Here is a 13,999-nt window from a genome sequence, read left to right as displayed (position 1 = left end):
TCCGCGCACGCGCGCTCGCTCCCCAGACCCTCCCAGGCTAGTGATGTTAATTAACGTCACTCTGCCTGGCAGGGGCTGACCGCCGCAGTAAATCTACTTGCGGCGGTCGGCAAGCGGTTAAGCTGAAAAAAATGACACCTTTGTTCTCAGGGTTAGATACACTTTAAGGGTCATGTATAGTTTACTGTACAAGAAATGGGCAATTTTAGGACTTTATGTGAGAACTGGCGAGCACTGCTCTGTGTCTCCATCCCTGTAAATAGTCAATTGAAAGGCAAAGGGGATAAATGAAGGTGTGTGAAAAACAGCCGGTCCCTAGTTTGAAATACTTCCCAGCTGATCACATTTAGTTTGCACCCCATGGCTATTATACAGCCATGCGTTTTTCATTGCCAGTCATGGATTGGAGCAGATGGGGGAGGATTGGGCGATCTCCAATCCCATCTGTTTCCCATCCATCTATTAGCAGCATGTCCTTCCTTTTGTGAAGACACTCAGACACTCAGGTTGAGCAGTGTTATTTAGTGTTAGGTTCTGCAAGATACGCAGGATGCCTTGTTGTTGGCCTTGCAGCTTCCGCATGCATTTGCAAATGTGTGTTAACTAAACTCCTGTTTTTAACCTATATTGTTAGACAGGTTTTTTTTTGGTTTGTTAGCAGACTGGTGGGTAAGTATTTCAAACTAGGGACCGGCTGTTTTTCACACACCTTCATTTACCCCCCTTGCCTTTCAATTGTATAGTTTACTGTTACCTCTGCCACATCAATCTATGAGGCCACCTCCTTCAATGTACTAGGGCGGGAATTGTACTGCAGTGCTGACATAGGAGGGTGAAGGGAAGATAATGGCATACTACACATTACATTCACCCCTCTCCGTACTTCCTGAAGGTCTTGATTTTAGCTTCTTGTCTATTTCAGTGTCAGTGGGAACACCCCTGCACTCTCCTTCTGCTCCAAATGACCCGCACACTCCAATTTCCCCTTAGCCCTCCTTTTCCATCCCTTGATTGGATTCTTGCCCACTTCTTCTGCTCAATCTGAATTACTTACCTATCCCCACTAAAGTAGGGGATGATCAGGACCACAGCATGTTAAAGCTATGCGTGATAAGAAAAACGTATAGTGGCAACTATAGAGCCTACATTCTCTTTAAAGTTTTTTTTTTTTACGAAGGAAATACAAGAGACATGGAGATAGAAAAAAAAAGGTTTTTGTTTATTCATATCAAACTATAGGAAGGAAACATTCTTATTTGCATAAAAAGGCTATTATATTAAAAATGAGGTCAAAACAGCTGAACACAAAGGGCCTCATATCATATATGAAGGACAATTGATCAGGTTCTACTTTCTATTTCATAAAACCAGCTGTAGACTTAAGATCTCAGATTGAGGTCAATCCAACTCATGATTGGGCATTCTCCATAGAATCGATGGATGAACGGGTATGCTTGTGTTGCATAAGGCAGAGTACTTCTGACAACCCCAATAGCAACCTTGGGGACACAATTGTAATTGTCTGAAATGGTCCTATTTCAAACCATCAGCCATTCCCCCAAAGCCATTGTTGTCTTCTCATACCCACAGATGCAACACAATCAATACAATAAAAATTTACCAGCAATATGGCAATGGAGAATCAAATTTGCTGCTACGTGCAACATGGGCAGTTCTACTTTAAAACATTTCCAAAAGTGAGGCTTGTAATAAACAGTATTAAGCATCAAAAAACAACACGAAAAGAACAATGATATAAATCCTAAATTACATGACTGACATAGAAAATTGTAAAATTTTTAACAATCGGCAAAATGTACAAAAATAATTTAGTGAGTGCATTCGTTGGAAAGGGACAAATAAATTAGTGACAATATCACATATCTACACATGGAATGGCACAAAGGGTTGTTCTGGCAGTGGTATCATGCATTGGTCCCGTTTGTATTGTAAAAGGCCTCTCCCATAATGCTCAGGGGCTGAAACAGGTCATTCATTGTTACATTTGTTTGGTAAGTCCTAGCAACCAACCTTTCAAAGTCTGGCTACTCTGTGGTGGTAGAACAGAAAATTGGTTAAGCCCCGTACACACGCATCGAAAATTGGCAGGGAATTTTCGGCCAACGTCCGATCTGCCGATTTTCGGCTTGTTAGTATGATGCTTCCGACAACCAACTCCGACTTTTCGGCCGAAAAAAATCTGGTGTGCAGGCTAAAAAATTTTTGTTGGCCGTCAACACAACGGCCGATTTTCGTGCAGTCAGTACAGATTTCGACAGGAAAAAATCTGATGAGCAAGTCTGGGCATGCTCAGAGAAGAAAAAACACAAAGAAAACAAACTAACACATGACATCACTTCTTAAGTAGAATTTTGTTGGCCGAGAAAATGAGTGTGCAGTCTAGGCACATTCCAACCAACAAAACACAACTTGGACAAAAGTCGGACGATCGGTCGGCCGATAATCGTTGCGTGTGTACGAGGCTTTAGTGCACTTCGTGGCTCTTTGCAGAGCCTCAATGTATTTTCCAAACTAAAATATAAAAGTTTGTTTTGTGTGTGTTTAAAAATGAAGGGTTTTGTGTTATGTATTGGCAGTGAACAATTTGTGAAAGAATTTCCCGGCAGTGGGATTGCTTCTTTAGGAAGATTGGCTTGAAGGAGTTTTCTACTTTCTGGTAAAAATATTTTTATTTAATTTTTTCTTTTTCTTTTTTTATGAAAAACAAGAACAAAGAAGCATCCAATCTGTCCAAGCAGAAGGAGTTTTCTACTTTCAATAAGAAGGTGGAAGCCCGCCAATACTGTGTTCAAGCTGGAAAGAAGAGGGTTGGTCCAATTGGTACCTACCCAACAATCAATCGTTTAGCTCACAGTTATTGATAATTGTTTTTTCAGTAGGGTGTAGTTTCAACCTATAGAGCCTCAATTTCCAAGGCTGTAGGTACTTTGTGCCTAAAACGACAGGAGCATCAATGAGAAAAGAGGGCAGAAGCTAGGTGTAGACAGGTGATTGTTTAGTGTCCAAAAGTTCTGAGAAGATCAGAATGTGTCGGTCTCTCCCAATTTGGTTTTGGTGGCAAGATGTCCTTCATGTTTTTGCTTTAAGTAGACAACCTCATACGTGACCAGAGTCAATTAAAGCTTAGATGCCCCGGTCAAATTTATCAACATCAATATGTCAGTTAACTAGACTATAACTCTATGGCTAATCGGTCAATTTGACAGCAGGGGATTGAAAACTAGGATCATGCCCAGGGAGGGTAGGGGCACCATAATAACATGCTATTATAATACATTATATTATCAACAATATTGGAACGCCTGCCTTTACATACACATGAACTTTAATGGCATCCCAGTCTTGGTCTGTAGGGTTCAATGTTGAGTTGGCCCCCCTTTGCAACTATAACAGCTTCAACTCTTCTGAAAAGGCTGTCCACAAGGAGTGTGTCTATGGGAATGTTTGACCATTCTTCCAGAAGCACATTTGTGAAGTCAGGCACTGTGGACGAGAAGGCCTGGCTCACAGTCTCCACTCTAATTCATCCCAAAGGTGTTCTATTGGGTTGAGGTCAGGACAGTCAAGTTCCTCCAACAAAATCTTGCTCATCCATGTCTTTATGGACCTTTCTTTGTGCACTGGTGTTCAGTCATGTTGGAACAGGAAGGGGCCATCCCCAAACTGTTCCCACAAAGTTGGGAGCATGAAATTGTCCAAAATGACTTGGTATGCTGACGCCTTAAGAGTTCCCTTCACTGAAACTAAGGGGTCAAGCCCAACCTCTGAAAAACAACCCCACACCATAATCCCCTCTCCACCAAATGATTTTGGACCACTGCACAAATCAAGGTCCATAAAGACATGAGTGAGCGGGTTTGGGGTGGAGGAACTTGACTGGCCTGGACAGAGTCCTGACCTCAATCCGATAGAACCGAGAACTAGAGCAGAGACTGCGAGCCAGGCCTTCTTATTCCATATCAGTGCCTAACCTTACAAATGCGCTTCTGGAAGAACGGTCAAACATTCCCATAGACACACTCCTAAACCTTGTGGACAGCCTTCCTGGAAGAATGCTTGAAGCTGTTATAGCTGCAAAGGGTGGGTCAACTCAATATCGAACCCTATGGACTAAGACTGGGATTCCATTAAAGCTCATGTGCGTGTAAAGGCAGGCATCTCAATACGTTTGGTAATATAGTGTATATAAGGGAAAAAATCTATTGAGAACCCTGATTTAGTACTTCATGGCTTGGCTCCTGCTGATCCGTATAGGTGGGCCACCACCTAATTTGGCAACGTGGACCTTAAGTATCTTGTCCCTTTTGTGTGTGGGTTGGTACCTCAGGCCAAGTTGGTGGGATTTTTTTAGGCAGGTAATGTTAGTGAAGGTAATACACAATTGTAAAATACGACAAATATTTAATGTCTAGTATCAAGCAGTGTACATAAAGAATACATAGTTAATAGTGATGGGTTATAGACCCAGGTGAAGAGATGTGAGCAGTTAAGAAGTTTTTCGTGACAAGTGTTTAACTCGGTGACTATTTAGGATAGATCTCTGTCTTGTCAGAGAGATTCTCCTGCGTTTTCCCTACGCGTTTCGGCTCCGAGTTTAAGGCTCGTATGTACTCTTTATGTACACTGCTTGATACTAGACATTAAATATTTGTCGTATTTTACAATTGTGTATTACCTTCACTAACATTACCTGCCTAAAAAATCCCACCAACTTGGCCTGAGGTACCAACCCACACACAAAATTTCTTAGGGATGACGGCAAACCCACACTCCAGATTGGCTGATAGAGATCAAAATTGTCTAAGTATCTTGTCCCTAGGAGCCTTGTGCCATGAGGGAATTAAGGATAGGGGCCCCTTTTTTTTTGGGGGGGGGGGAGAGACCAGTGTCATACCCTATGCACGCTTTGTCTGTGTGAACCTGGGGGTTGTTTATTGCACACTACAAACATGTAATTGACACATGCAGCATCCATTTTGTGGATATGCAATCTATCCAAATTTGAATATTTTACTTTACTTAGCAAAAAAAAAAAGTTACAATGTAAAAAAAAAAAAACATTTTATAGTACATTTTTAAAACAAATAACTAGAGAGGGAAGACAATTTCACAGTAGTTAAGGCTGTTTAGATATAGAAGAATATTTACGCACACTAGGTATCAGTCTATAGCCACCTGCAGAATCAGGGTGGGGCACATCATCCTTTTACAGACCCCCAAAATTGTTAGGGCCTCTTGTGACTGCCCCAATTTGGAGAATCCCCTTATATGGTCCACTTTACTTCTTTGGACAGTTCTTTTTGAATATTGCTTCTAAACGTAGGGCAATTGTTTAGCTCTGCCAATCCCCTTGCTTATTTCAGAGAAGCCATACTTGGTCTTCACCCTTTATGAGATTTAGGCAGTCCACGTATCCAATGTTTTCTTCTTAAACAGGTATCGCTGAGAGATATGGCATTGTCCTGCGTTTGGTGTTGAGCTCCATTCAACAGTTTTGCCCAAATCTTGACTGAGACACAGTTCCGGGTGCAGCGCCATGAAGCATCACCACTCCTAAAATCACTGCACATTTATGCTTACAAAAAGTCACAGTGCTAGAAGATCCAGTAGGCATTTTTGGGTTCATCCAGTCTTCAACCTACTGGCAACCAGTGGCAGCAGAATAATATTCTTTCTATATTTCCACTTTAAGTCTTTAAATGGCACATATAAAAGTTTTAGAGGCTAGAAGTGAATGCGAAAAGTTCTAAAACATAAAAATATCCAGAAATCTCACTCGTATAAGGCAGAGATGGCTTTTATCTTTAGGGGAGGGGGTAGTTCAGGCTTTGAAGCAAGCGGCCTTCTTCCATAATTTGGGCATTCCTTGCAGTCAGTAAGTCTTGTAAGGCCAGTATGTCATGGCAGTGAATCACATGCTCTCCTGTTTGGTGATGGTTGGCTGTGGAATCGAGGTGGGATGTTTGGACAGAGCAGAGATGGCACCATGAACTATCTTATATTGCTCTACTCCTGAGCCTGCTGGTGGGGATGGCTGAGGTGTCTCTGGCGTAGCTGTAAAAAAAAAAGAAAAATACATTTTGTAAAACATGACAGACGAGTGCTTTGGCCTGGTCAGGAAGGGGGGTAAAACCTTCCGGAGGTCAGGTTATTAAAGGGGAACTTTACCTATACCAACTTGATAAAAAAAAAAGTTCTTTAACATTCCACATTATTATAATGTCACAAAAATGAGAGTGTGCTGTAAATTAAGGGGACCAGATTTCTAAAATGAAATCCGGGGACATATTTTTTTTTTTATTGGCAAATGGCACAGGGCTGCGTAATGCACAGAGCTCTGGGCACAGGACTACATAATATACATAGTGCTGGGCAAAGGACTACATAATACACAGAGCACTGGGCACAGGACTACATAATACACAGAGCGCTGGGCAAAGGACTACATAATACACAGAGCGCTGGGAACAGGACTGCATAATACACAGAGCACTGGGCACAGGACTGTATAATACACAGAGCGCTGGGCAAAGGACTACATAATACACAGAGCGCTGGGCACAGGACTGCATAATACACAGAGCGCTGGGCACAGGACTACATAATACACAGAGCGCTGGGCACAGGACTACATAATACACAGAGCGCTGGGCACAGGACTACATAATACACAGAGCGCTGGGCACAGGACTACATAATACACAGAGCGCTGGGCACTGGAGTGCATAATACACAGAGCGCTGGGCACAGGACTACATAATATACAGGAGGGTGTTAGGCATAGAGTACAGGGTTCGGAGGTTTGCTATGCACAGAGGACACTTCTACCTCCACATCCATAGCTCACCTCTGCACCCTTCTCTCACAGATTATCTCTGCAGCCACCTGTTAGATCTTCACCCACAATAACTAAACTCTCCATCTCTCCATGCAGCTGCATCAGCTCTGACCCCCACCCCCCCACTGCCATCACCTGTGTACAAACAGTAGTCCCGCCCCCCCATCTACTCATCTCCCGTTCTCAGCCGTCCACGCAGTCAATTTTTGGCTCTGCTTCTCTTCCACTGAACAGCAGCAGGAGCGGCAGTGAGATTGTCCAGCAGGGGGCGTCTGCATCTGAGCCACCAGGCTGTTTCTCAGCCAGCATGGGATGCCCTGTCTATGTTAATCCCGCCCTAAATCCGATGACAAAACCGGGACAAATTTGGTATGGGGACAGTGTCCTCTGTCCAGGGATGTCTGATCACCCTACGGTAAATTGCCTCCAATATTGCTCCTGTTTCTTCTTGCTGGAGGCCACCATTTTGCTAAAGCCCAGAGCTCCAGCAGTAAATCATAAAACGGTACTAAACCCATCAATTTAACAGTTTAAAAAAAACCAGTTACATTTCTGGAATGCCGAGATTTCTAACTGTCACATTTGCTTGTGTCCTCAACCAAACTGTCAAACCATCAAAAGGCTGGTGTCATGATCACACTAATCACATGTGCAGCACCATAACAGTTGCAGATCGAACAGAAGCAGCTTCCTTGGCTGTAAAGAAGGGTTTCATTCTGTTTAAGGCTGTCAGCAGATCAGTCTTTACAAACTCAAGAAAAAAATGACTAAAAATGGAGAGCAACTGAGTGCGTGCAGAGGAGGGAAGAGTGTATTGCTGGAATTTAAAAATTATGGACACTTATATTAAAGCGTAACTCCACTTTTATTGGGAAAAAAACATTGCAAGGATTATAACAAACTTTAGTGCAGATTCCTACCTTTGTTATTCTGAAGAAATCACTGTTTGTTCCTCCTGTGCCGAGTGGGTCTAATGGGAGTGGTTTCATAATTATCAGTCAGCTGTGCAGCTGCACTAAGGAGAAAAGCTGCTGGACATGTTCCTATTGGGAGTATCTCACCAAAAATGACATTTTTGTTGCAGGGGATGCCTGAAATCTGACTTGTATCTTAGTGCAGACTTCTGGGAAAATCAGCCAGCCAATCACACAAGCAGGAAATTATGTCTCTAGGGGTCATCCTGTATACATACAGGACACCTCCAGGTAGCCATATTGCATTGCATTTTCAGAAAATGACAGAGCTGCAGATTGAAAAGGAAAGGTAATTTTTTAATAACATTCAATCACAATATGTCACAATTGACATTTTGTGTCACAATTGTATACGTTATTTTATTTTTTCTTTATTTGCTATTTTTTTCCCCCAAGCAAGTGGAGTTACCTTTTAACGGTTTAAAAAAAAAAACAGTTACGTTCCTGGAATGCCAGGATTGCTAACTGTCAAATTTGCTTGTGTCCTCAACCAAACTGTCAAGCCAACAAATGGCTGGTGTCATGATCACACGAGCATCACTGTAGCAGTTGCAGATCGAACAGAAGCAGCTTCATTGGCTGTAATTTAATTCTACTTGAAGGCTGTCAGCAGATCGGCCTCTACAAACTCAGCAGTGCCTAAAAAATGCCTAAAAATGGAGAGCAACTGAGCATGTGCAGAACAGGGTGAGGCAGTGTATTGGTTGATTTTAAACATTATGGGCACTTCTATTTAATGTTTTACATATCTATACCTGCAAAAGGGGCCGGCCTGAAGTGATCTAGCAGGACTTCATTTTCTGACTAAAGTTCCACTTTAAAGTATAACTGAAGGCAAAACTTTTTTTTAGTTTTGGATCGAGTGGAGATGGAATGGAACACCAGTCAGATTTTATTGCTGTGTGTGGCCCCATTAAGGAGATTCACCCTCTCTATATGTCCTGTTTATCATTATCATTGAAAGTGAAAGTAAAAGAAAATCCCAAATATTGGGTTGTCCTTAAAAAAATAATAGAGGGGAAATCTTCCAATGGGCACCTTATTTCTGGTGGGGTTCCCCAAGAGATTCCCCTAATTTGCAGGGATTTCCTCTCACTTCCTGTTTGGTTATGGGAGAGGAAGAGAAAGGAAATCTCCACGATGGGTCACAGATGGCGAAAAAAATCTGACATGAGTTATAACCTTCCCTTGCTCTATCCAAAATGAAAAAGAAAAAAAAATCTTGCCTATAGTTCTACTTTAACGGGCTCCATTTGGTGGAGATGGTAATTTTTGACCTAGGGATATCACATAATGGACAGAAAGTCTGGTGCCAGCGTGCCAAGTCAGAATACTGAAAACGTATTAAATAGCGCTCAGAATAAAAAAGCCCACCTCTGAGCTTGGGGTACACTTTAATCCTACTAGGCTGTAAAGAGGGAAGTATTGCCTACTTACACATCTGTCCATTGTGTAGCTGAGATGGTATCGTGTTGTTGGCCACTATGACGTTGGTTGCCAAATGTTCCTGGACCAGGTGGGGGTGAAGAGAATGATGAGAATGGGGGGCGTCATTTGTTGATCCTGTGACAGAGGAACATAGAGATGGTAATGGATGTCAGTGCTGGGTGTAGTATGGTACACATACAGCAGAGTCATGTAGGCTAGAGATATAAAGATGGCAGCTGAATAACCCCTGTACAGTAGAAGGACACGAAAAATGGGGGTTGCAGTTGATAACTAGGTTGTTAAAGGAACACACTTTGTGTGTATCATCCTGGCTTCACTACCTGGAGAGCTACCGACCTAGAAGAAGTATAAAGGACCTGATCAATGACCTACTAGGTAATGGAGTTATGGTTAGGATAACAGCTCTGCACCTTTATAAAAACTTCTTTAAAGTGTACTGAAACCCTAAGAGCAAAATGTAATATATTGAAGCTTACAGGTTCGTAAACATGGTGGGTGCATTCTCTTTTTGCAATTTTATTTTATTTTCAACTCATGATACTGCCGATAACACACTTCCTGGACCTGGGTGGTTACAGTTCCTCAGTGTGCTATATTAGCCTTTTTCAACCAGGAAGGCCTCTGCTTCAGGGGTGCCTTGGCAGAATGCCTAAAAAAATTGCCCCAAAATTATATACAAGCTGGTGGGTGGATAAAGCCTGCCTTTTAGTTACACAAAGCCACAACCTTCTAGCTGCCAACCTCCTAACGACCAATGACATCATTAGTTGATAAGGAGGATGTCCAATTCCTACATCCTCCTTGTTTGACCCACCCTTGCCTCTCTCCATCAGCTTTGGGGTCTCATTAGCTAAGTGATGGAGAAAAACTGAGGGAGAAGAGAAACACTGGAATCAGTGGCGGCCGGTGTACTTAGGGCGCAGGGACGCCGCCCCCCCATCCATGCGTCCGGCCCCCCTAATCTGCATGCAGGGGCGCCAGACGAATGGAGTTCAATGGGGATTTTTTTTGGCATCACCTGATTAGAGCCAGAGGCTCTAATAGGGCGATGCAAAGGGTGGACCCGAGGCGCAGAGCAGTGCGTCCCGAGCCCACCCATTGTGTGACAATAGCGAATGAATATTCGCTATTGTCACACCGATCCTCCTCCTGGCCAATCAGGAAGCGCGTCCGATACGCGCTTCCTGATTGACCGCAAGGCAAACCCCATGACATTGGCAGAGGAGGAGGCGGGAGCGGAAGGACTGGAGGAGACGCACCGCCGGTCACCGGGACTGAGGAGAAGCCGCCCGCCGCCGCTGCTGCTCCAGGTAAGTAAGGGGGCACGCACGCTGATCTCTGCATTGGGGGAATGTATGCTGGTCACTACATTGGGGGCACGCACGCTGATCTCTGCATTGGGGGCATGTATGCTGGTCACTACATTGGGGGCACACACGCTGATCTCTGCATTGGGGGCATGTATGCTGGTCACTGCATTGGGGGCATGTATGCTGGTCACTACATTGGGGGCACGCACGCTGATCTCTGAATTGGGGGCATGTATGCTGGTCACTGCATTGGGGGCATGTATGCTGGTCACTGCATTGGGGGAAAGGTATGCTGGTCACTGCATTGAAGGGGGCATGTATGCTGGTCTCTGCATTGGGGGCATGTATGCTGGTCACTGCATTGAAGGGGGCACGCATGCTGATCTCTGCATTGGGGGCATGTATGCTGGTCACTGCATTGGGGGCATGTATGCTGGTCACTGCATTGAAGGGGGCACGCACGCTGATCTCTGCATTGGGGGCATGTATGCTGGTCACTGCATTGGGGGCATGTATGCTGGTGACTGCATTGGGGGCATGTACGCTGATCTCTGCATTGGGGGAATGGTATTCTGGTGACTGCATTGGAGGCATGTACGCTGATCTCTGCATTGGGGGCATGTATGCTGGTCACTGCATTGAGGGCATGTACGCTGATCTCTGCATTGGGGGAATGGTATGCTGGTCACTGCATTGAAGGGGGAATGTATGCTGGTCTCTGCATTGGGGGCATGTACGCTGATCTCTGCATTGAAGGGGGCATGTACGCTGGTCACTGCATTGAAGGGGGCATGTACGCTGGTCACTGCATTAAAGGGGGCATGTACACTGGTCACTGCATTGAAAGGGGGCACGCTGGTCACTGTGCATTGAAAGGGGGCACGCTGGTCACTGTGCATTGAAAGGGGGCACGCTGGTCACTGTGCATTGAAAGGGGGCACGCTGGTCTCTCTGCATTGAAAGGGGGCACGCTGGTCTCTCTGCATTGAAAGGGGGAACACTATACCTTAAAGAGGAAGTAAACCCTCCTCTGCAAGTTGTACATATAGGTAAGCCTATGATAAGGCTTACCTATAGGTACTGTAAATATCTCCTAAACATGTACCGTTTAGGAGATATTTACCTTACGTGCAGCCAGTGACGTCACTGGTGCATGCGCTCTGAAGGAACGGCCGCTCTTGCCGTTTCTTCAGAGTCCCATGCCGTGACCGTCAGCTCCCGCGCGCGTGCGCGGGAGTGACGTCACAGCGGCTCCGGCCAATCAGATGGTCGGATGCCGCGATCCCGGAAGACGGGCGACTGGACATGTCGCCCGTCATACAGGGGAGCGGGCGGCACGGCGGGGGCTCGTTCTAAGGTAAGTATTTCATAATGAGCTAGTATGCGATGCATACTAGCTCATTATGTGTTTCTCTTTCAGGGTGAAGAAAAAAAAAAATATGTGGGTTTACAACCTCTTTAATTACTGAAGGCCCCTTTCACACTTTTGTGACCTCAAAGTCACGCAATTTTTTACAGCGTTTTTTGCCGCAAAGCAATGCCTATTACATTTTTCTGTTTGCGCCCCCCCAAAAATTTTGAGCACCAGCCGCCACTGACTGGAATACTAGTCAGTACCAGTTTGCAAAAGTATATTTGCTTTGGAAGAATAAATCACCTTTAAAGTTGGGTGTCCTACATTTATTGATGTTGCTGCATTATGTAAAACTATCAGAATAGTTTTTACATTTTAGAATGGGGCGCCTTAAGACTATCCATAATTTTGGAGGGCGCCTCGAGATTGTCCATAATTTTAAAGGGTACCTTGACTGAAAAAAGGTTGAGAAACACTGTGCTATATCTATGGAGAAGCAGCATAGTCATCCAAGAACAGGACTGCTAAACACCTCTCCACCCCCATAACATTGGAAGAGGTGTTCTGTAGTTCACAGGCAGACCTGGAAGCAATATAACTATTTTGTAGTGCAGTAGAAGCAGATAGCACAGGAAGTTAGGAGCTCACTGAATTTGTGGCAGGCTCAACAGGCTTTTTAACTTATCAGATATAACAATACGTTTCCAGTGGTATATTTAACAGACCAAAAGGAAACAAATAAAATACATACATTTTTAGGGTTTACATCCGTGTTAATATTTTCTTGTGGAACAGCATGCAAAAATGGTTGATGGATATTTAGGCGCTATACTGACCTCCCAGCAACATCTCCTGCAGCAAGTTGTCAATCTTCGCCATTCCAAACAGTTTGACGAACTGGATTTGCTCGATCATCTGCCAGGTGATGCTCTGAAGAGTGGGCAGGAGGAGGAGCAGCTCTCCGAACCTTCCTCGAGAGTCATACTGTCGGTCATTGATATAATCCTCCAAACTCACTTGAACCTGATATCGCATTCTCTTGATTTTCGTAGGATCACTCAATCCTTTGGCATCTTGACAACAGGTAAAAAAATATATATACATTATTTTTTATTAATATTATATAATTCGTAAACATTTCTTATTTGCACCAGAATTTCATCAACACCATGCTCTTCTATAGAAAGGGCCAGGTTTGACTCCAAACCAGATTGCTGAAGATTTTGTGATCTCCTCCTGGCTCCAGTCCTGCCAATATAAGTTTTCCCAGGGAGAAGACACGCAAAGTGTGGTGGCCTCTTTTGGGCCAGAGATCCTGGTGCTATTAGATGTCAGAGTTGGGCTACGTGTTTTAAATATTCATTTCAGAGAATGATTAAGAATTAGGGCAATAATTTCTCTAGTTTTAGGCAGGATAGGAAAACATTAGACCTGTTATTGTTGTGTCCCCAATGGGAACATTCTCCCTCTCCATTATTCCTAGTCACCATTGCCCCTGGGAGAAACAGTGATAAAAACTGTAAAAATGTTACAGTTATCACTAGAACAGGAGGTGGGGGAAAATTCCCCAAGTGAATACCTGTTTCAATGATAGGTATGTAAGAGGAGATTTTTAAGAGACTACCCGCCTCTCTTCATATTGTGTCTCTAGGAAAGGAAATGAAGACATTACCACAATGGCAGCAAAAAAAAATGAATTTTATTAAAAACTCAACAAAAAAAATAATTTTGACTGTTGATATATTTTATGACAAGTGGTGGGTTGTAGTTTTTTTCTGGGGTAACACATTGGCCAGCTCCAGGGGAGGCCCATCCATTGGGGGGCGCAGGGGCGCCAACCCCCTTATCCATGAGTCCAGCCCCCTAATCTACATGCAGGATGCCGGACGCATGGATTTCAATGGGGTTTTTCTTTTTTGAAGCACGTGATTAGAGCCAGAGGCTCTAATAGGCTTCAAAAAAGGGTGGGGTCGGGGCACAAAGCACTGCACTCTGAGCCCACCCAGTTGTGTGACAATAGGAAATTAATATTCGCTATTGTCACACAGATTCT

The 13,999-nt window shown here is 43.9% G+C and overlaps 1 protein-coding gene across 1 annotated transcript in view; it reads right to left on the bottom strand.

Moving 5' to 3' along the window:
* Window positions 1-5,572: 5,572 nt before the first annotated feature.
* Window positions 5,573-13,999, bottom strand: part of HNF4A (hepatocyte nuclear factor 4 alpha) — a 56,764-nt gene continuing 48,337 nt past the window's right edge. The window contains exons 8-10 of the mRNA XM_082271210.1: window positions 12,783-13,019; window positions 9,271-9,396; window positions 5,573-6,075 (exon numbers count right to left, since the gene is read on the bottom strand). Coding sequence (XP_082127336.1) covers window positions 5,933-6,075; window positions 9,271-9,396; window positions 12,783-13,019 — 506 coding nt within the window. The 3' untranslated portion in view covers window positions 5,573-5,932. The remainder of the gene's footprint in view (window positions 6,076-9,270; window positions 9,397-12,782; window positions 13,020-13,999) is intronic.

This window comes from Pelophylax lessonae, assembly GCF_965119305.1.
Source record: "Pelophylax lessonae genome assembly, chromosome: 11".
Classification (NCBI taxonomy): domain Eukaryota; kingdom Metazoa; phylum Chordata; class Amphibia; order Anura; family Ranidae; genus Pelophylax; species Pelophylax lessonae.
The sequence above is the reverse complement of the archived record's forward strand: the minus strand, read 5'-3'. Positions and strand labels throughout refer to the sequence as shown.